Source organism: Mus pahari, chromosome 17, assembly GCF_900095145.1.
Source record: "Mus pahari chromosome 17, PAHARI_EIJ_v1.1, whole genome shotgun sequence".
Taxonomy (NCBI): Eukaryota; Metazoa; Chordata; class Mammalia; order Rodentia; family Muridae; genus Mus; species Mus pahari.
The window spans coordinates 36,625,247-36,649,508 of NC_034606.1; the positions used below are offsets into that span (position 1 = coordinate 36,625,247).

Consider the following 24,262-nt stretch of genomic DNA (forward strand, 5'->3'; position numbering starts at 1 on the left):
TTTATTAATTTATGTGTGCGTGAGAGTCAATAGACAACTTGGGAGAGTTGATCCTTACTTCCTAGAATGTAAGCCTCAGGGATTGAAGTAAGACTATCAGGCTTGGAGACAAATGCCTCCTCAGGTTCTGATGGTTCTCCGTATAACTACCACTTTCATAATTCATGTGACCTCTTTCTTGATTATTAATAACTACATTCTTCTGAAGGATGCTTGTGACTCATTTGTCTCTTACTCTCTGCCCATGCCTATCTCTTGCTCATAGATTCACTCATGTCTCTTTGACTCTCAACACTTCTTTAGAGTCACAGCCTCTGCCCACCACATCTGATTGTAAAAGCCATCATCATAACCTGGCTCCTTAGTGGCATGTGACCATGGCCTGTTCCCAGTGTAACTCTGTGGATGCCCACATAGTTGGTGCTCTAAGCAGTCACAATTGTGATGCTCAATGAAGCCAGAGGTTTCCACTCAGTAGATACACACCAACTTCGATCCCTCATTTCATACTTTTTTCTCAAACTTCCAAAGTAATGCAGTAAGGGATTTTCCCCCCTTCAAACCACCCAGGCACTTGGATATTCTTCTTCAATGGCCCCATAACTCATGTGTCTTGGTGCCTTTAAGGAGCTCCTCAAATCCAATGTTCTCTCAACCCAACATATCTGTCCTCGTACCTGATTCTTTTCAGACATTAAGAAGTCCAGCTTTCCCCCAGGGAGTCCCAGTTCTATGAATGTCTTCACGAGCCGGAGGTCTGCACTGTTGCCTGAAAATGACAGATAACCCGGTCATTTAGTTAATCATAAGAAGTCATAAAAGGTTTCTTTCTCTCCCTTTCTCCAATTACAGTTGGATTTTCCTTTGAATTTAAGCAGATATCAAAAAAAATAACTGGAGTAACTCCACATGTTCTTCTCTTGCTACCCCAATCCATGTACACACACAGAGGTATGCTCTTTTAAATGGCCCTTCTTCAGTGGAATTATACCTTGACCTCGCATACCAGCTTTCTTTCCCAGAAAACTATTCTCTCACTAGCTTTTTGGAAGGGGCTACCTAATGGCACAGTATGCCAGTCCCCTCTTAAGTTATTTGCCTACCACTTTTAGGTAAGTAGGAAGAGATAAAAAGTCAACTATGGTTCAGTTGATTAAATAGAGGAAGAATTTACCCATGGGCCAAGGTATAATGAATTAGTAAGCTTGCAGATGTCCAAGCATACCATCAAGGACCAAGAAATGAAAGGTTGGTAGTTCCAGGAAGATGCTATGATGAGAGGCACAAACAGCATATAGAACATGTTGCTGACATAAAAAGTCACACAAAAAGTGAATTTGATACAACAGACTAGGTTAGGCATAAATTTCTCTTGGGTCATGGGGATTCCACTGTACCTACATTAATGTGTGGCTTGTTTCTCTCCTGGATCCCTATAGTGTTAAAAAAGGGAGTTGCAAACTATTTGAGATTTTGGTAGTATGCTTTTCCATGTAAGCCAACCCTATAGGTCATGGTTTCAGAGAACTTATGCACTATAACTGTATTTTATATAATTTTATATCATTCTTTATACATTTCCCCAATGATTCAAAGGTGTATAAAATAATTACATGAAATTTGGAAGAACTAAAGGTTTCAGACCAAAAAACCTGTAGGCTCCAGGTCATCTTTTAGGAGAAATGCATTTTTTATGAAGTTAAATTTCACTACACTGTTTATGTCAATAAATATATGCTCTTTGGCTTTACTCACATTATGGCTTAAATTTCCCTACTGATATTTTGGTAGTGGTCTTTTAAAATGTTGATGATGTTTATATTTAACATGAAAAGTTTGGGAATATAATATTCTTCTCTACTCAAGATATTAAGAATAAAAGAAGTTGCTGAACCTAAAACTTTCTAAAACAATTTTATTTAATGATGTGTTAGACTGAAAACATTTACAAGAAGATACATTTTAGGCTTTTGGCACAACAGAAAGCCTGTAAACATATTCATAATTTACCTTAGTGTATTCAGTTCTTGATATAAATGTTATTTGCTAGATGTAAACAATAGATCTTATAATATTCTGAAAAGGTTCTACAAATGTACCATGAACTACTGAAATAATATTATAAAATCTCTCTTTGTTCCCACTCTTTTTTATTTGTTTGTTTGTTTTTTACCTGTGGCCTGGGTGATGCTGTCATCGGCATTCCTGCTCTCTAAAGATACATCCCAATACTGGCAAACCATCTCTACCTCTGTCGCACAACTCTGTTTTTAATATGCATGAGGTAAAAAAACCAAAGGCCTATTGCCTAACCAGAGCTCTTGCTTTAAAGATTCATTTTTATTATTGTTGTTGGTGTGTATGTCTAGGGGAGTGAGTCCCACAGGTATCCAGGTAGTCTCAGCGATTAGAAAAGGCCATTAGATTACTCTGGTGATGGAGTTACAGGCTGTTGTCTGCCACTCATTTATTCATTACAGGCATTGAGAAGCAAGCTCATGTCCTCTGGAAGAGCACCAAGTGTTCTTAACCACTGAGCCTTTCTCTGGGTCCCCAGATTTCTTACATGCAAAGAATTTTAGAATTTTCAAAATAATAGGGCAATCACTCTTTAGTGACATTGGACTGGTGAATATAAAGGTCAGTTTTTATCTCTGCAAATCCTAGAGCATGGTAGTGTCTAGTTAATAAAAGGTGGCACATAAGTAAGAGATGAAAACAATAGCCAAATAGTTGCAAATAATAACCCCAGGGTCCTTAAAATACATCCTTTATTCCTTCCTCTCCATTTCTTCTTCTAGAGCAAGGCTCTGTTGACTCACAAATTCCACCAATTCCTTCATTCCATTGAGATATTCACTCCAATACATCCATCTCTTCTTTCGTCTACCCCACATTCATTCTATTAATCATACAGTTTCTTAGTTCATTCTATCAATAAAATTCTCATCACTGATTTAATTAATTCATGAACTAATTCAGATGCATAATATATACACATATGCACACATATATGTGTGTGTATATATATGCATACACATATATGCATATACATATATGTATATATAAATACATATATACACATATATATTCTTGTGCCATTATCTTTTCCTAAATAGTAATTTTTTTTATTTAGTAGTTTTTAGATTGAATGCCTGTATATATTATTAAATGTAAGATAGTAATTTGAGAAGTAAACTTCTTTAGAACTTACCATCCAGGCCATGGACACAGACCACCAGGTGAATCCCATCTTCCAAGTTTTCCTCCTCTTCCTCTGGTGGGAAATATGGTATGTCAGAAGCTAGTACAGATAAGTCACTGTACAGAAATCCTTCAATCTTCAGTTCTTTTTTAAACTTTTCTTTGGCCTGATAAAAACTGGAGAATATACCAATTAATCACAAGCATACTGTGTATTCCATGTTGAGCAGGGAGTGAGTTGGACTGTTATGTAGGACTGATGACTATTCACAATCAAATCGTCTTCTTAACATCAATCACTTAGTATATCTTAAGGTAGATGCTGTTCTTAATCAATGGGCAGAAAAATAACCCCACATAAACTAAAAAAAAAAATTGATTCTAAAATTTTCTATTTTAATCTTGAATTGAATAGGAGACTGAGTAAAGAGACAAGAATCTGTGCAGGTATAGGATGTGAATACCTTCAGAATTCTCTTCTCATAGAAGTCCCTTTTCTGTCATACAGGACTACCATGGCTTAGCTTCTACCTCATATTCAAGTACTATCTCTCAGCATTCCAAAGAGCAATACAAGTTTGGGGTCAGGGGGTTCTTGGTTTTATTTTCTTTTTGTCTGTTTGTTTGTTTTCTAGTCACTACCCTAAACTGGTTTGGCATGGCTTGGTTTCTTGGTGCCTATGTATATTCTGGCATTCTGAAATGACTTTTATACCGAGCTAAGATGTTGTTCGTATGCTTGCTTGACAAGATGGTGGTTAACAACATTGAGATTAACAAGGTTAGAATCTTGGTTTTAACACTTCTGATATCTGCTGGCTATCTAAAATGCTTGGGACTAGAAGAGTTTTATGTGTAAATAAATATTTAAATAAATATAGTGCAGGCCAATGATCAAATGATTTCAAGTTTCAGTGTTTTAAGATGTCAAGATATATACATATATGTGGTGAATTAACTTGAGGCTGAGACTATGTCTATACACTGAATTAAGTTTTGTTTTCTATATGGCCTACGCTCATTAAATAAATTTACCATAATAGAATTTTTTAGGACTGAACATGATATATAATTTCATGGTGCAAAATTCTCCATATGTTTTGTCGCATCATTTTCAAACATATTTTAAATTTCAATAGGATGTTATTACAGTTTAGTTGTCGATTTCTTGCCCAATATGAGGATTCTAATTTTGATCTAGAGCAATAAACATAATGTAAACTTTTAGACCTTAGATGATGTACAATTGTGGCTTTTCAAGTCAGTGATTTTCTAGTAGGATCATCAGCATCCTCATCTGTTTCCCCTCAGTGTAGACATTCTCCCCTCTCAAGTGTTTCTATTGCCCCCTTTATGTACGGTCATTGCTTCCAGATAAAACCTTTGGCTCCACAGAGCATGCAGGAATTATTAAATTTGTCCAACACTGTCCTTAATTGCTGTTTTGTTATCTCCCAGATTTCCTACAAGACTATGAGAATAGTTAGAGCTGGGACAAGTCGGACCCAGTTTTTGACAGTGTCTATCTGGACTTCTTGAATTGGTGAACAGTGTAATATGACAGATATTTAATATTATTTATTACACAGAATGGCCAATGTTTCTCTAAGTGAAAATCAGTAACTGTTAGCTATTAGCAAGAAAAGAATGATTATGAGATACTCTGACAAAATACTTATATAATGTGTCCAATGAAAGATATATGATTGAGGACGCAAATGAATAAATCGCAAGCCAATGATCAATCTATATATTCTGCTACTACAAAAAGAGTATTAGCTTTGAGAAGTCCACAATCTAAAAGGGAACTACTTAGAAGACAAACCTGATGGAGTCCTGTTCCCTCAAAGGTCATAAAATCTCCTTTTCAAAAATGAAAAGATTGAGTTTCAATGATATTCATAAAATAGTATATCACAATAAAAAAACAAACAAAATTTTCATATATATCCATTAAGAATTTGGTTAATAAGTCATGGTACATCTATACAATGAACTACTATGGAAGCACTAAAATACTTCATGAAAATGGGCTTATATACAAAGATATTTCTAATATTTTAAAATGGAAAAAAATCATCAAGAAGTGTCACAATAATCATATTTTTAGTAAAAGGTAAAATGTACTTAGGGGACAAACATCAGTATAGAAAATTTTTATTCAGCTTTTATGTTGGGAGATGGGCTTATTTATAATTCTTTGTATATTACTTATATATTCTGAAGTATATAACATGTACATTGTTGTTTTAAGTGAAAATAACAAACACCTCCATGTTTAAATAGTATGCATGAAGCTGAGAAAACTTTGGGAATACTTAAATGACTCTTTGAGAACCTGAAACTATCCACAAGCTTACCTGAGCATCCTTTCGCTGATGTCTTCTTCCAGCTTGCTGGAGTAGGTAGGAACAATACCAAAGGAACCCAAAGGCTGATGAGTAATAGGAGCTGGGTTTTGTTTGGAAGAAAGTCCAGCTCTAGCAGGGGTCTCCTTGGGTACAGATGAGAAAGGGAGACATGTGGCAGTGCAAGACACAGACAAGTTAACAACTTCCACTGCCTTCAGGTTATCCAGAGTAAAGGCCTCTGTGGAGTTCAAGTGGGACCCAGGGATGGAAGTTCCTGCCTTCAGCTCTTGGTTTCGTGACGATTGGGAAGCAATAGTGTGAGTCACAGTGGGGCACACAGTGCCTGCTTCATGTGTGGCCTCCAAGGAGGCATTATGTCTTCTATTCAATGTCCTTGTATCATTGACACTTAACGAACTCTTTTGTATACCTGTAGAGTTCAGATTGACAGCTTCAACAGCTGGTGAACAACTGATTTCAGGCACCCTGTGGTGAGATGCAGCCCTGACTTCTGAGATGCTGTTGTTGGAGAGCATGTGTTTACTCATGCTCAACTCTTCAGGTTTACCTTTCGCAGTTTCCACTGCTGCTCTGTGAAAAGACCTGGACTTAGAATTTTCAAGCACTATAGTACATGGTATCTTTAAGTTAAGACCTTTGGTTTCAGCATGTAGTGTGGTCTCAGCCATGCCATCCTGACAACAGGGTTCTTGAAGATCAGGGTGATTTTCTTGGCCATTAGGGATGTCCATGTACCCAGGACTCTGGGGTCTGTCAGAATCTAAAGCTATATCTGCAAGGGAATGTCCTGCCCTGACATCCTGGACTTTAGACCCACCATACGAAGGAGAAGTGTGTCTGGGTGAACTATTGTCTTTGCTAGAAAGGTCCAGATCTTCAGAAAATCCTGCTGTGTTCTTTATGGTATCTGTACCTTCAGCAGTATCCTCAGGGCTGCTGATCTGGGGTGCAGATACAGACTTGGTTAGCTTGTTAAGTGCCAGCTCACGCTCTTCATCTTCAAAAGGCAAAGAGCTGATGGAGGAAAGAGAAGCCTGAATGCCACTGGGCAGGCTCGTGTTACTTTCTGTGTGACCACCCTCCAAAGAGTTCCTGTGGTGGGCATGCCTTCGAATCACCTGATGTAAGACGTCACGATCACTGGGTAACTCCAGGGCTCTGCTACGGGCCTCTGACCAGGCAACTGAGCTTGGTTCACTTTCAATGCCTGAGTCAGATATTAGGGAGGCTGACCTCTTGATAACACCAGAGAGCACTGAAAGATCTTCCGGCTCTTCAGCATGGTCAGGCAGGGAAAGTTTGGTGTCCAAAGCTTCCCTCAGAGCAGTGCTCGGTGGTGAGTCACCGGGCTCAGCAGGGGTGAGCTTCAGGCTTAGCAAGACAGGCTTTCCCTCCTGGTCGACTCCCTTCCCTAGAGTCCTCAACTCAAGAGCAGCTGTTTGGTTTAAAGAGATGGAATTATTCTGGCTTGTTCCTGCGACAACTTTGCTTGGCATAGTCTTAACAATACCATAGCTGTCCCTTGAGCTCCTGTGTTCATGCTGAACATTAATGCCCTGTACCAGCTCAGATCTAAGGTAGTACTTATTGCTAGATTGCACATCAATATAGGTCAGTGCTGGGGTCTGCCCTTCCTCAGGGCCTGGACTTCTGCTACATATGTCTGTATCTGTTAGTGAATCTTTTACAGCATCTGGCCTAGGGCCAGTCCAGCATTCATCTTCAGGTATGCCTGCTCTGTTTTGAAATTCACCAATGGTCAGGTACACCTGAGATTCTGAGCACACATCCATAGGATTCCGTGGGGAGATATTCTCCTGCATCTCTGGACACCTAATAACATCTTCATCAGAGCCCAGCTGGGGTGCTTCTGTAGTAGATAAGGGAATGTCCTTTCTTGAAGATGACTTTTGATTTATAAGATTCTTTTCTTTCCCTTTTAGATTCATTATTGCAGGACTTGTCACTGGGGCATCAAAATTAGGATAAACACTCAAGTTATGCCCTATAACAAAAGAAGAAAATTATATTATAGTTTACAACTCAATATAATAAAGTAATCAAATGTCTAATTGTATGAAAATAATTCAACCATCCTTTATTAGTATTTTTTAAGGGGAATGACCTTCAGATTTGTGAAAGTTCTTACATTACAGAAAAACCTTTTTTACTCAGGGATGTACAGATGTTTTATGTTAACCATGTGACTCATATTAAAATGTCTAATAATTTATGTTGATGAGACAAATGAGGATATGAACATGACAGATCATGTGATTAGAGGGTTGAGCAAGGGAAAAGAAATGCTCTGTGAAAAGACTGCATCTCAATGGGGAGGCCAGTGGCTCACTGAATCTTGTCCACATAAGAAAACACCAATGCACACTCAAGATCCTATGGCTCAGTAAACCCCTCAGATTGACAGATTGACAGCATAGATGGATGCTCCAAGAGAAGGAGAAATCCTGAGAACACGGCTCAGCTTCAACATATGAATCACACCTCCTCTATCTCTCTCATATATTCTGTTGCCTCTTTCTTTGTCTCTGTGTACCTCTGTCTAAACCCTCCATCTCTTTCTCTCTCCCCTTCAGCTCCACTTCTTATTTTGGGGAGATAGCCACACTTCATTGTATACAATAAAACTTCAGTTATGAGCACAGCTCCTTCTTGAGTTCTATGAGTCATCCAAACCAATCCTCAGATATGGAAAACAACATGAACCAACAATTTGTATCCAGTGGCCAGAATTGCAGGCTGCCAGTTTGCCTGCAGAATCTGAAATGAAGTTTTGGTGGAGAAATGTTAGTGCCTGACTTGCATTGTATAAAATAAAAAAAGGACAGAAAGGCCCAGAGAAAGAGCAGCTATTTTAGCTCATTATATCCCTTACTGTTCATTTATCAGAGTATAATTAACATCTCTTGTTTGCCAACGTGACAAGGTCAATCATAATCTCCGTGGTTACAGAGTAAAGATAAGAAGGTGACTTGGGTGCTGAGAAGGTCTGATTGTAAACTCCAACATTGCCATTCATGGGCACCCTAGTGAACTGCAGACTTCAGTAAGCTTTTCTACCTTCTTAAACTGTAAGATGGACAGATCAATAGGAATCTGCAAGCCTTTCACTCAGTCATAAATCACTGTGGGAGTTGATGTTATGTATGGGGAAAAAAGAGTACTACTTTCTGCACAATAACCACTATTATGTGTGAACTCCATCATCAAGTGAGTTGTCCTGTGTGATAGTAACACCACACTGAAGCTTCCAGGATCATAGCCATCTTCAGAGGCTAATAGCAAGGAACCAAAGTATGACTTTTCATCTTGTTTTTTTTCTTAGATGTTTTCTATAAGCCGTTCTCTTTCTTTTTTCTCTCTAACTTTAAATCTTCTCTTTCCCCTCCTGTCCCCCACAGCTGGACAGTAACAAACATTCTGCCATGCACCTATCATAACCCAAGATCTGAGATATGGCAGGTGACATTTCCCACAAAGACCATATAAAAAAGAGGATCTTTGTTTGTGTTTCCTTTAACAAGTATGAGAGACATACTCATACATATGTCTGTTGAGCGACAGCTACACTGGTTCCATTCCCTGACTATTGGGAACAGTGTGTCATTAAACACACAGCTATGTGGTAGGATTTACATTTCTTTGGGTGCATGTCCATGATTACAACCATATAGGTCATATAGTTCTGGTTTTGGTTTTATAAGAGGCTTTCATCTTAATCCCTGTAGTGGCTGTATCAGTTTGTATACCTAGCAACCATGGAGGCAAACAAAAAGGCAAAGGACATAGAGGAGCAGTGGCACAATGAAGGGCAGTAGAGGCAAAGGAGGGCAACCATGCTCCCAGATAGGCCCCACATCCATCCAGGAGCATTTGAGCAACACAATAGGACTTGATTAATTTGGATTACTATTTTTTATTTTGTTTTGTTTTGTTTGTTTTTGTTTTTCTGTTTTTTAACTGAACAGAAAGTAAGGTGGATAGGATACTGGGGAGAAGTTGGGGTAAAGTAAATATTATGAAAAAACTTTGAAATCTTCAAAGAATTTATAAAATAATAAGTATTAAATGTATATAAGGGAACAGATTACCTCATATGCTAATAGCCTTAAACATCAAACTAAAATTTAAAAGACTTCATGTGGTTTTTAAAAAGCTACATCAATACAACTTCTCTTTAACATTACCAGGAATTTAAGCCATACATATACTGTTGCAGGAAATATTTTTAAAAGATAAAAGCCAGCATGCTCCCGCACTTGTGCCTCTGTCCCAGCAGCAGCGGGCAATGGCCGACTTGTTTTTTTTTTTTTTTTTTTGGTGTGGAGACTCTAATAACTCAATCTCTGGGTGTAAGAACTGAAACCTAATCTTGTAAACCTTATTTAAATCAGATTCCTCTGGTGGGCGAAATCCTTGCAGATCCCCCATGATACCGGGAAACTCTAGCAACTACATTTTCCCCCTCTGCTGTCCTGTTCCAAAAGCACCTAACTCTCTCCTGCTAACTCCCTCCCTTCCTCCAACCTGGAAGTCCTGTCTACTCACCCAGTGATTGGCTTATTTATTCATTAGGTGATTGGTTCACAAGAACAACACCAGCCTCATCCACAACATATTTGCAAACCCCACAATGCTTTGATGAGTGATTATCTAATAAGTTTCAGAGTAATTTCTAATCAGATTGAGGGAGGAATGAACTCCTCTTTTACCTGGGTGCATTCAATGGACTTGGAGATACTGGGAGGTATTTGCTTTCCACTGAAGATATGCCCTCAGTCTTCAACAAGAACAGCACATACTCTTTTGAGAATTCCCCAACATCCCTACCACATACATGTATATAGTGGTACATCCTACCACATGTGATGGTGATGATCCACTTGTAAGCACTTGTTTCTCTGGAGGAGACAGTTTGTGTTTTATTTCTGTAGCACACAGGCTGGCATCCTGTCAAGTACATTTCTGATGAACTGTGTTCCTGGAAGGAACTAAGTTAAGAATAGAAATCTAGCAAAACAAAGAATATAATCTTCATTGATCGCTTGTATTGGCTTGAATAAAACCATCACAATGGTGTTTCGTACAATAAAGACTACACTAGCACAAATTTGGTGAAAAATATCTCCATACTAAGTAGTGGGTTGGTAAGATGGAGAGTGGGCATTTTTTTTTTTTTTTGTAAGAGCCAACAAGGTGGACATTCGTTATAAGCAACGAAGAGATTTTTGCCTTGATGAACTTTCCAAAATATTGCAAAGCACACAAAAGTGCAACAACTGTTTTTGCCAAAATTTATGTCTGCTGTGGCAAAGCTAGAATGAATGGTTTCCAAGGACCAGGAAAGCAAGGAAAGAAAATATGAGCAAAACACAGAATGGATTTAACAATGGTGAAAACAATCTACATGCTGTAATATGCTATAATGGTCAACACATACCATACCACACAAGGAGCTCAGAGTAGTGCTAGTACTAAATGTCCTTCAGATGATAATTACTACCCTAGTACAGAGGCCTGGACTGTAACACAAGTTCCTCTCAGGTGGAGGATATTGGTGGTGCCGGGGAGAGGTGCAGGGAGTACATGGGCTACCTCTGAGCCTTACTCTCTCTATTTCCATGGCTGGGAATCTAAGAATCATGTTATAAAGAATCACTTACAAAAGTAAACAGAAGTAAATAAAGCATAGCACAGGCGATCTTCTGGGGACTGTGCACTGATCTTCCTCAGAATAGAAGGCACTGAGTTGTGGTACACACAGGGCCATTATAAGCAGAGACTAGAATCCTGGGCTATACAGTCTGGATAGACCTTGGAAAGCCCCTAAATGGATGAAGAGAGAATGAACAGAGGGGAATAACAATGACCAGGCCGAGACCATCTGGAATATGAATCAACTTGCAAGCCATGGGTACAAGAATGTGTTAACTGTCATAGGCAACAAGTTGTTGATACTCGGAAACCAGAACATTTATAAGAACCATCCTTACCCATAAGACAGGATGCAAGAAGGGGAGTGACAAAACTGTTACCAACATCACCGTTTGGGTTTTCCATTAAAACTGTGAGAGAATAAGCAGAACGAAGCTTCTCACTTAGAGAGACTGAGAGGCAGATACTGGTGACTCATGTTTTAGTTAATACACATTGACCCTTTCCTGTTAGTCCTTCAATGTCTTACAAACTTGCCTGCCCAATCACCCATAATAACCCTGGAGAAGAGAGCATTTTGTTTAACTTTACACACTGTTCTTGGGGGAAAATATTTAAATCTAGACAGTAGGACCAACTCAGTTATCTTGCAACAGGGTATGGCCTTCCAGGAAAGCAACTACGATTTCTGACACAGCACAGATTCCTGCCTTGGCACTGACCACAAGTGCACACAGATAGTGGAGATGGAAACAAATCTCCAGTAGATGCTATACTGAAAGGGTGTGCTAAGAATGTGTTTGATAACCTGTTAGCAACATAAAACTATCTAGGCCACCACACTGTTGCAGGATGAGGAACTAGTTCATGGTTGTACCAAGATATTTTATCTTGGATTAAAGAACCATCAAAATACTTTGTAAAAGAACAAATCAGTCAAGAAAAGGTTTGAGTTTTAAGTGGAAAAACCAGTAATGCTTATGAGACAGTAGTAACACATCAGGTCAGGGGTTTATTGGGGACAGCTGGAGGAGACAGCTAGACATTTAAGAATAAATGTTTCCTCTTCTAGAAAGTTGAGACTACAAAGCTGGTACTCATCTGTTGAGGTTTGGTCTTTTGTTATTTACTGTAAAGCTAAGTGCAGGCCCCAGGACCTGCTTGTCCCAAAGATGAGAGAGTCTGCACACTTGGCCTCATTTCGGATTGGTGAATAAAGATGCCAACAGCTCATAGCTGGGCAGAAGAGACAAGTGAGGTTGAGGTTTCTCTACTTTGGGGTCAGAGGAGAACCAGAGAAGAAGATACAGAAAGAGGAAGGGGAAGCTGCCCTGGGGTAGGAGTCAAGAGAACATGGCCCTGGGGACAATTGGAGTTAAAAAGCAGCTCAGATGAAATATAGTAAGTAATAACTCGGGGTTATCAATAGGAAATTAGAGTCTAACAACATAGAGGCTAGGTTTCTACCCAGCTCTTGTACTGTTTAAGGTTCATTGTAAATAAAACAGTTGTGAGTTGTGTGTGTCCTTTATCTGGGAGCTAAATGATCTAAAGTGGGGTTAAAAATCCCATCTTGTGATAAAATAATTTCTACAGTACTCAGCCCATAGCATATGACCAACAATACACAGAGAAGATATACTAATATATTACTTATGTGTGACAATTGTCATTAACTGTCAACTTGATATAACCTAGAATCACTTGGGAACAGAGTCTTAATGATAGATTTTCTACATTGAGTTGGCCTATGGGTGTGTCTGTGGAGGACTGTCTTAATTAAGTTAATTGATGTAAGAAACCCAGCACATTATTTCCTAGGCAGGGATTTCTGAAGTATGTGAGTGGAGAAATGGAGATGAAACTGAGCTAGCAAGTAATAATAGTAGAGCAGGTAATTTTCATGTTTCTTGACTGTAGGTATGATATGACTGGCTTCTTAAAGTTCCTACTTTGACTTTTTCACAATGATGTACTTTAACCCAGAATTGTAATCTGAAGCAATCCCCTCCCCAGTTGCTTTTGTCAGGGTATATTATCAGAGCCCCAGAAATGAAATTTGAGCAATTGATGGCTTACAAGAACCTGGGTGAGCAAACTTCCCCAGAAAAAAAACCCTCTCTGCCGTATCTCATCCTGTGAAGACTCAAGGCCTAGATGAATTGCATGAGTAGAAGGCAGCAGACAGGGAAACCCTCTGGGGAAAATTATTTTGTTTCAGCTGATGCTATGGGTTCAGAAAAAAAAAAATGAAGCTGATTTATAAAAAAAAATCAAAGACCGCAATAGAATCACACACATAAAGACTGATATTTATCAATATCTGCAATTAAAAAAGATTGAGAAATGATCTCCATCCTATTTTTAAGTAAAAATATCAGAGGTTATTATCATTGGTGTTTAATATCTTCAACTATTCAGTTTTACTGGAAATGATATGAGGTATTCATTATTCAAAACACAAGCATTTAAACACAGAAATACACACACACACACACACACACACACACACACACACACACACACAAATGTACACACGCACACTTAAAATTCAACCAGTTGGGTTGAAGGTTTAGTATAATTGAGTACACATGGCACTTGTTATACACTTACTTGACGCTAGATGTCAGAATAGAACTGGGAACCAAATTCATGTTTGCAAACTGACTCTGTCCCTACAAGTCACCTAGATTCCAGACTACAAGTCTCCAGTTGCAGAGTCTCTGAAATGTAGCTATTTCGATCCATTATAAACAGCAACAAGCAAACTAGCCTGGCTTAAACGACCTCAGGAAGACAGCAACAAGGCAGAGCCTGGACTCTGGAGTTGAGGAGTTAGATTTGGTTGCTTATTGACACATAGTCTTTCACACATATTTCTATCTGTGCCTCAGTTTCCCTCTCTGAAGCTACTATATATTAGCTTGGATCTAGCTTTAATCCTTGAATCTAAAGGATTAAAGAAATAAACCATTTGATTAAACTACCAACATAGGGCTTGGACATTTTCTGGTCATGGCTGTTGGGTTTCTATGGTCAAGTTGCAGGAGCAAACAAAAAGGGGGGCATTGCTTTATTTGTGCCTGGTCACTCTGCAGTTGACCTGTGAGTTCAATGTCAAACAGTATATCCATGCTGAACATGCAATATGTACAACCTTGTTCTTTTTACTCCCTGATATAGTTTGTTTGTTCATGAGTTACACAGTCCCTTTCCTCAAGTCCTTGACCTGATTTGTGGCATTAAACAGGTTATTGGATTATATAGTGAGTGGCCAGCTAGAATAATTATACCAAGACCCCATCTCAATAGACCAACCATAATCACCACCAGAAAAGGGACACTTACACAATAGCATTAAAGCTAAAAAAGAAATGACTGTAGTTAGAACTATACACTTGAAATAACAAAAGATCATTGCCACCTTTGTTCTAGGTTGTGTGTGTATGTGTGTATATGTCTCTGTTTCTATGTGTCTTTCTGTCTGTCTGTGCTGTGTCTTATTCTATAGGTAAAAACACAGGGAAACCAGGGGTATTTATTTATTTATTTATTTATTTATTTATTTATTTATTTATTGTTGGTGTCTCTATCTTATCCTATAGGTAAAAACACTAACACCAGGAACATTTTGACCCAGAAGAGGCCAGATAGACATTAATGTTAACTCATCTCATTAAAAACAAAACAAAACACCCTACTCCTAGTGTTGTGAAGAGTGAGCACCAGAGCTCTAGTGGCACAATATTAATGCGCGAGTCCTTACATGGAAAGGCTAATTCTTTCAAAACAACAGAGAAAGACAAACCTGAGACAGGGCAGTCCACATATCTGTCCTCAAAGATAACAGGCAGGGTGTTCCAGTCACCATCAATGTCCAGGCACTCTGCGGGCAACGGAGGCATGCTGGTGAGGTACTCTGAGTTCCGGATGTCCAGGGACAGCTGGCTGTGAGTCTGTATCCTGTGGAACACACAGAGAGATAATAAACCAAACAGGACTGGAAGTTTTCAACGGAATCTTACCATTCCCCCCCCCCCAAAAAAAAGCATTAACAGTGCTTTTAGCAGATGTGGGCAATGACCATCTCCTGCCATCCCACCCATCTAAGATATCACCCAGTGTGGTAGTTGTCTTTGCTGAGGACTGATTCGGGTACTAGTATTGATGTAGTGGATTGTGGACTAGGTTGCATCTGCCAGTTACTGGAAGATAATAGATGCTATGCGACTGAAAGACTAGCTAAGAAATGACTGCAGATCTAAAATTAATGCTTTGGAGGAGAAAGTTAAATCTAGCATCTTTAACTTTCTAAATTACTTAGAGGCTGAGTCACATTTTGATACCGCTGAATTAAGAGCCACATGAAGCAGCTTTGGAAAAATATTATGGCATTGCTGATGTTTATTAGTATGTAAGCTAATATCATTCAGGAAGGGTGACATAGTTTTTGTTTCTCTGTAGGGCAGTTTTAAGAGCTAATAGTTATTCTCCATAACATAAACACCATTCTGCCAATAATGTGATTCCAGACTCTGAAGTAATTACCCGTTACGATCTAAAAGTTGGGAGGGGCATGCTACTTTAATTACTTACTCAGAAGAAGGTAGACTCTTATTATCTTATGTAAGAAAAAATAACTAGTGTTTTTATATTTTTGTATGTAACAACTCAGTCACTTTCCCCTAAGGAAACACAAGAACTTATAGGTCTGTAGGTTTGGAAAAAGATTAATCATCTGTCTGTCTGTCTGTCTGTCTGACTGTCTGTCTCCCTGCCTGCCTGCCTGCCTGCCTGCCTGCCTGCCTGCCTGCCTGCCTGCCTGCCTGCCTGCCTGCCTGCCTGCCTGCTGGTGGCTCTTTATGTCACAGTCTATATAAATTCTTGATGCTCTCATGTTACTGCCCAGACATGTGGACCCTCTACCCCTCTAAAATAACTGTAACAATATAACCCTGCCAAGATTCAGAAGAAATTCTCTAAGTATCATGTCATCATCATCAATAGAAGTATCATGAGATTAAAACATACACATGTGGCATTTGTAGCATATATATGTGTGTATATGTTTCATATAAATATACACATAAAATGTTAATTAAGACAATATAGATTATATATGTTTACCTTATTTTTTTTCTATTTTTCGGTTTTCTCATAGAAGTGGGTTTTTTCCTATTATTCAAAGCTCTACAGAGGTTGTTACAACTTTATACCTCTTTGAATACTTAGTTAGATATTATATCTGGATATTTAAATATAATCCTGTTTCAATCGGTCCTGCATACTATGCCATCTTTGGTCTCATAAGTATATAAGGGTGTAGCCAGAAGACATAGGCAGGTGGGCTGGTAATAAGCCTGCCAGATCCACCTTCAGTATAGACAGGCTTCATATGAAAGGCTGAAAGGAGCATGGATGGGCAGAGTGAACATATTATTTTTTATAGAACTTTGTTAACTTTGTTTTCTCTTGGTATTTGACATCACAATTCCAGCTTCTCCAATTTTTAGGCCATGGGGCTCACAGCAGTACCTCTACCCTTCAGGGTTTCAGGACTTTAGACATGAAACTGGTCCCCTTGTCCCAGTATCTTCGGATGTGGCTGAGTCACACCTCAACCTACTCTGGCTTCTATATGGATGATAGAGGAGCTTGTCAGCCTGATGATGAAGCTCACAATTCAACTAAACTGGCTGCCCAATAAACCCCCAGGATCCTATTATTGATTCTTCTGTAATGTTGGCATTACAAGTTCTTGCCAGGGCACCTTGCTTTTTATGTGGGGGTTAGATATTTGAACTCAGGTCTTATTTGCATGGAAGCCATTTTTCTAATTGAGCCATTTCTCCAGCCCCAGGAGGAATGGCCTTTTAACTATTAAACCGTGTTGTACATGCTACATAAAACTAATGACTGCTAAAAGAGGGAGAATTAGTCTCCCCCAGAAATGAACTTTTGAATTGGTTGTCCCAAATAACATAGTCAGGCCTGAAATCATAGACATACAAGCAACACTAAACAGATTCAGTGGGATTGTACTTAGATATTTATGTGTGTGTGGAATGAATGAGTGTGTGTGTGTGTGTGTGTGTGTGTGTGTGTATTATAATTATTAGCACAGAAACTGTGAAAATTGAGGGGAGATCTCAACTTCCACACTGTAGCAAATGACACAGTACTATGAGTCTCTACAGCATCTTTCTTCTCCACCCCCATGTATTCCTCTTTATCATGTGAAGACACCCAGTCTTGCCAGAAGGCCAGGCTAAATCTCATATTAACATGTTTCACAAATTATTCCTGATGCCTGGCCAGTCATTTTCAGAACAAACGCATATCCTCAGACCCATGCACACTGACAAGCCTAAGCAAACACTTCCCCTCCCATCATACATTATATCGATTCCTGTGCTATCTCAGACAATCTCACCTATAAAGACCTGTCCCAAATATATCCTCTGATTTCACAGTCTACTTAAAGGTGGTTAAAAGTCATCTATATCATAAAATCTCTTCCAGGTCTGACTATGATGGCTCTTTACAGAGGAGCTCATCCATGCCTTTGCATGCTGGAATCTTCACTCCTGATGTTGGAGTGTACTTCTGCCTCCCCTGTGAACAGGTCACTGCCCATCATGGCTTGTCTGCCTAGCTCTAGCACCCAAATGAGCGTACCTGTGTCTAGGCATGGCTGCTAGCCTTACTTAGTCCCTGTTCAATATGCTAGCCCAAGGCTCATTCTGTTGACGACAGTTACCACCTTTCCTGTAATTTTCTCATTCTGAAATGAAATCTTTCTGTGTTCTTGATTAGCTGGACAATAGTATATTTCCTATTGAGCAGAATCTCTCTGATAACTTGTTCTCTACTTGAGGCTTTGTTTTGATATTGGTGGTCAATTGAGTGCTAAAAATGTTGTCCAATCTATTTACAATATAGGACATAATCTCCTCAAGAACTCCAACCTGATTCAGACCTCCACTCCTCTGTGACACGCCCAGGGAGACCATCCCTGACAAACACATCAGTATCCAATCCTTTTAAATGAACAGATGCTTTTTCATCACCATGTGATTAACATGTATATTCATTTATACAGAGAAATATCATCTGTTCACTGCTGAATATCCCACAACTGAAATGCTATCTAGAACACAAACAACTATGCATGCATACTTACTGAAAGAAGAAATCTCCTTTACATCTAAGAAACTAGCTAAGAGAGAGGTTCGGGAATGTATGCATCATATAAGTAGACTCAAGAAGAAGTTAAAACAGGCAAGTGAGATTTGAAATGCTGATGTCTAACTTTGTTTTCAGAATAATAAGGTGTGTACTGGAATTCTCATGAATCTGAACTATTTTGTGATGCATGAGACACTGTATGAACTAATTCTCCTGCCCCTCACTCAACTTCTAGTTCCTGCCCATCACATTCTTAAAACTCAGATCATTAATGGTAGCTCCTTCTGCTCCACAAACAACTTTCACAGTCTGAATTGCTATAACCCCAAAATGAGGTCAGATGTAACGTCCTCAATTTATTTTTCCTCTCATCACTTCATTAAAGTAAGTCCATGATCCACACAGTTTTGCCTAAAGGATAATTGATGTTGGGGCTTACAGATGCAAACTATGTCTGTATGAAGTATGTTGCTTCATACTTCATAACTCAGAAACAACTTGAAATACAATTGGGGGAAATTCACAGACCTAAAATCAATAAATGCTTGGTTTGGGGGATTCTGGAAGCTAGTGGTTAATCATTTATAAGAACACTAGCCATATCCCTTCTTCATTTCATACACCTTTATCTTGCTTATTTTCTTTGACACTTGTAACTGCCTAAGTGAGTAAATTTATGTCCCCTACTTGTCAGGTAGAATGGGAAACCTACAAATCAGCATTATTGTTTACTGCATCTGCAGTCCTGGACAATTAATGGCCACTCATCAATCACTATCTATGTTCACATAACTATTTATACAGGAGGGTCTGTGGCTCACACTATTTCTACCATGTGTATGATGTTCCCATTTTATCTTTTCATTTTTGACCATTTTATGGTAAATGAAACCAAGAGTGATATATTCATTGATTTCCTTTCTTGTTGCTGTGATAAAAATTTGCCTGCCAAAGCCGCTTCAGGGAGAAATAATTTATTTGGACCTTATTTCTAGGTTATTGTCCATTGTTGCAGAGAAGTCACAGCAGCAGATGAAAACAACTGTTCAGTAACAGATGGGGTCAGAGTGTACTCTGCACTCAGCTTGTTTTCTCCACTCTTCCATGATATAGGATGGTACAGGGAATGGTGGCACCCATAGTGGGCAGGCAGGTCTTCCTACATGGATCATTGTGATCAAGAGAATCCCCATAGATATCTTCTTAGGCCAACCAAATCTTGACCATCTGTTATCAGTACTCCCATTCAAGGTGATTCTAAATTTGATACATACAAATTGACAAAAAAAATTACAGCTAGATCCAGTTAAGATATTTTTTTTTCAATTACTCGGTCTTTATATATCACGAGATACCTGTGTTATGAGTACTTTGCACAGGTGTCTTTCCAACCAAACAGTGTCCTGGGAGTGTGGTGGTTAATTTTCATTGTAACTCAACTGGATTTAGAATCACCTAGAAGACACACCTCTGGGCATGTCTGTGAGCAATTTTCCAAAGCAAAACTGATGAGGAGAGATCCACTCTGAATGTGATCCCCTCAATAAGGTGGTATCCTAGACTGAATAAGATGGGCCATAAAGAGGAACTGAGTACACGCATTTCTTGCTCTACTTGACTTAGATGCCATGTGACCAGCTGCCTCACTCTCCTGCAGCCATGACTTCCTGCCAGCATGACCATTCAACATGTGTGCCACACTTCTTTAAGTAGATGTGCTTTGGTATTTTAATCCCAGTGGTGAGAAAAATTAGTGTAGAGATCAATGACCTATATGGCCTTTTCCGCCATGTGTTTTTCTCTTCCTTCCTCCTACCCTCCCTCCCTTCATCCCTCCCTCCCTTCCTTCCTTCCCTTCTCCCTCTCTCCTCCCCCTACAAGCAAGCAATGGTTTTTCTTTGAGGGTTTTTCGTTTGTTTGTTTTTATTTTTGTGTTTTGTTTTGTTTTGTTTTTGCATAGATTGTAGCTGTCTTCAGACACACCAGAAGAGGGCGTCGATCCCATTACAGATGGTTGTGAACTACTACGTGCTTGCTCAAAATTGAACTTAGGACCTGTGGAGGAGCAGTCAGTGCTCTAACCTGATATTCTCTCTCTCTCTCTCTCTCTCTCTCTCTCTCTCTCTTGCTCTCTCGCTCTCTCGCTCTCTCGCTCTCTCGCTCTCTCGCTCTCTCGCTCTCTCTTTCCTTCCACCTATGTTTACATTCCTTGAGAAACATGGTTCACATGTAACACAAACTCCAAGTTTTCCTTGTTTTGTTGAGACAGGCAGGAATGCTTTCCCCCCTATAGTTCTGTTATTTCTGCATTTTGCTCAGAGGCTTCAAGGTTACTTTTAATGTTGACAGATTTCTTTTCCTAGTACTAGTTTTAGGATTAGTCAGTCAGTTCTAGCCTGAAGCGGAAATGAATGAATGAATGAATGAATGAATGAATTGATGTGCCTGTAGAAGACTCCAGTAATGTCAGAACAAGCAATTTTCACAAGCGGGTGCATTTTTCTTGCTGTCCTACTTGCTTTCAGATCCCAAGAGCAAACATTAAATGCTACTGTCTGCATATAGAATGAAACCTGTGGAAATTCCAGGGTTACATGGCAAAGATGAAAGCATTACAGGTCTGTCCTATGCAACACACATCTTTCATGAGTGTCTTCTTACAGATGAATGTGGCCTCACAAACTTGATCATTCCTTAGATGAACAGATTACAGATTACTCAACACAAAATACGGCTAAACTATCTCAGTGGGGTCTCTGCCCATCTTCCCTAGGGGTACCTAAGAAACCTCACCTTCCATCACCCCTTTAACTTTCTGGAGTACTTCTCAGTTCTTTCCAGAAGGCGGCAGGTTTTTTTGTTTTTCTAGAAAGGCATCAGTCCTGGTTAGAGATCATGGGCTTTATGATAAATATATGTTTTAGCTACTGCATCATAGGGCTTTTCTGACATAGTCTGTGGCCACACCACCTGCTTCCATTCATTCTGCAGAAGACTCTGCACAGATGTCTGCAGAGACTTAGAAAATCTTACCATTTTTTTTCTATAGAACCATAATGGCATGGAACAAAAGAAACCTTTGGCAATTGCCCTTCCCTGCCACCTGCAGCTCCCACCTCCCCAGCGTGAAGACTGTCTCTGCCTGCACAGAATTGTAGACAGAGTGTGCAGAGGGAAGCAAAGTGTCTGTTTCACAGCAGGAAATGAGAGGAAAAGGAAGTCAGAACAAAGAAAGAGAGTTGAATGCCTTGGGTGGCCACTTTTCACAGGGTGAAGTGGGTGTGCAATTTATTACTCACAGGTTTTCCTGAAAGGTCAAGACTGCAAGTTTTTGGTGCTCCATATAAAAGAAAGCTTCGGAAAACCTTCGGACCTGAGGGATGACAATATAAACAGCTTACTTCTTCAAGTGTAAATGACCTGCATTTTCTAAACTTGAGAGTCTGGAGATTAAGTGCCACGTTTTAACGGACAGAAAGCTGTACCTGCAAGGAGGCCTGAAACAAGAGGCTTACCACCCTCCACAGCTGCTTACACGTCTTTATAGTTCATAGCCCAAACAAGATAGTGTGTGTTTATAAACTCAGTCCTGTCCTGCTTGCTTTTGTATTTAAGTTTTACTCTATCTAATAGACTATGAGATGTCTCCAAGCTGGCAATATAATAAATAAATGTACAGTGTAAAGAATAACTAAAGTCAGTGGCATTTGCTATGTGCTTCATGGACTCTGATTCTCAGACCCATATTTCTCTTGCCAAAAGTGAGAAAATCCACATTGCTGCATACCTATATAGCTAGAATGAAGGCAACGCATTACATTTGAAAATATTTTTTCTTAAGTATTTTGAGACACTTGTAATAGTCAAATTTATAAGTTCTGCTATCATCAGACATAGACAAGGGAGATGTTTTACAAATGACAGAATAGGACTGAGTAGCTCAGTGAGTTGTTTGATGTCACAATGCTCATTCATAGTAGAGTGGGACCTGTGTTGAAATCTACAGATCAGCACCATGCCCAATCCTGTTCCTCCCTATGAACCAACTTTTGCAAGCTTCTCCTTAAGTATAAAAGGCATGCAGTCAGAGAGTTTGGAATATTTTACAATTTACCCTCAAAGTGTGATGCTCCTGTGTGAGATAAGTGGTCACTTGGGAGTGCAGGGTTACTGTGTCCAGGAATTGGGTCCACAGAGCCATCAGATGGGAAGCCAGCCAGGCAAGATCTTTGCTGATCTGCTCTGCTATCTTCTCTGGGTTGTTCAGCATCTAGAAGGGTAAAAAGATGTCATCCAAAGACCCAGCTCTATTGGGATGCTCCGGTCCTCCTCAGGGGAGCTTTACCAAATGCTTTGTTCTTCTATCCATTCACACACATGCTATTATATCACATCATTATATAACATGTAGTATTGTGGCATATGTCTCATGTATATTATATATACCTGTGAAATCCTGTCCCTTTGAATGTTGGAGATAAGAGAGGCAGTAATGAGAAGAGTAAGCTGTTTGGCAGTTTCTGTGTATGGAATAACATTCAGATCCCATGGTCTCATTCAAGATAAGCCAGTATCTATACCCAGGCTATGTCTTCCCACTTCATGCCTGTTTCAAGTGAAACTTATTTCTATATTTCCAGAAACGCCATGTCTTTTTTTATTAGATTTTTTTCTTTATTTACATTTCAAATGTTATCCCAAAAGTTCCCTATACCCTTCCCCTGCCCCTGCTCCCTTATCCACCCACTCCTACTTCTTGGCCCTGGCGTTCCCCTGTACTGGGGCTTATAAAGTTTGCAAGACCAAGGGACCTCTCTTCCCAATGATGGCCGAAAAGGCCATCTTCTGCTACATATGCAGCTAGGAACTGAGCTCTGGAGGTACTGCTTAGTTCATATTGTTGTTCCACCTATAGGGCTGCAGNCCCCTTCAGCTCCTTGGGTACGTTCTCTAGCTCCTCCATTGGGGGCCCTGTATTCCATCCAATAGCTGACTGTGAGCACCCACTTCTGTGTTTGACAGGCACTGGCATAGCCTCACAGGAAGCCGCAATATCAGGGTCCCTTCAGCAAAATCTTGCTGGCATATGCAATAGTGTCTGGGTTTGGTGGCTGATGATGGGATGGATCCCCAGGTGGGGTAGTCTCTGGATCCTTTTGTCTTAGCTCCAAACTTTGTCTCTGTAACTCCTCAAAAATGCCTTGTCTAATATGTCCTCTCACATTTTGTATGCAGTTGCTACCCATTTTTACCTTTCTACCTCAACTTCTAATTTAACCACCTCAGAAGCCAATTTTCCCAAATATTAGCATCCAAGGCTGGGATTCCTTCTTTATGGCCTTTCCACTGCTGCACTAAAGGGGAATCAGCCATAGCATCCTCCCTTAGACCCACACACTTAGCAGAGATCTCAGAGTCTACGCTGTACTTGATTAAACTCTGAACTCAGTGCCTTATAAGCACAGTGGCTCCACTTACCATTACTGATCATTTGCCAGGTGGAGGACTAGAAAGTTTATACGTGCTTCACATTCAACCCATACAATCATCTTTTTGGTAGAAAATTAGAGCCAACCTTTCACAGAAAGTAAACTAACAGTGAACTAATAGAGTATCCAAAATCTCACCCAGCCAGGATTTAATTGAAGTACTATCTAACTAGGAAAACACATGGTCTACCTCAGCAGGTATCTAAGAATATCTCCAGAGATTATATAGTTCTCATAACCCCAGAATACTTAATTAGCCAGTTCACTAGGCAGGCTTTCATTGGCTTTGGCCCATCATTATCTTCTTAAATCATTGCTTCCCACTTCTTAAGGAGG

The 24,262-nt window shown here is 39.5% G+C and overlaps 1 protein-coding gene across 3 annotated transcripts in view; it reads right to left on the bottom strand.

The window, feature by feature from the left end:
- Positions 1 to 24,262, bottom strand: part of Fam135b (family with sequence similarity 135 member B) — a 267,506-nt gene that overhangs the window by 12,771 nt on the left and 230,473 nt on the right. For all 3 annotated transcript variants that reach the window (XM_021216986.2, XM_029531127.1, XM_029531128.1), the window contains 6 exons: positions 22,552 to 22,707; positions 21,737 to 21,810; positions 15,058 to 15,212; positions 5,565 to 7,581; positions 3,215 to 3,381; positions 678 to 769 (listed from right to left, as the gene is read on the bottom strand). In XM_021216986.2, coding sequence (XP_021072645.1) covers positions 678 to 769; positions 3,215 to 3,381; positions 5,565 to 7,581; positions 15,058 to 15,212; positions 21,737 to 21,810; positions 22,552 to 22,707 — 2,661 coding nt within the window. The remainder of the gene's footprint in view (positions 1 to 677; positions 770 to 3,214; positions 3,382 to 5,564; positions 7,582 to 15,057; positions 15,213 to 21,736; positions 21,811 to 22,551; positions 22,708 to 24,262) is intronic.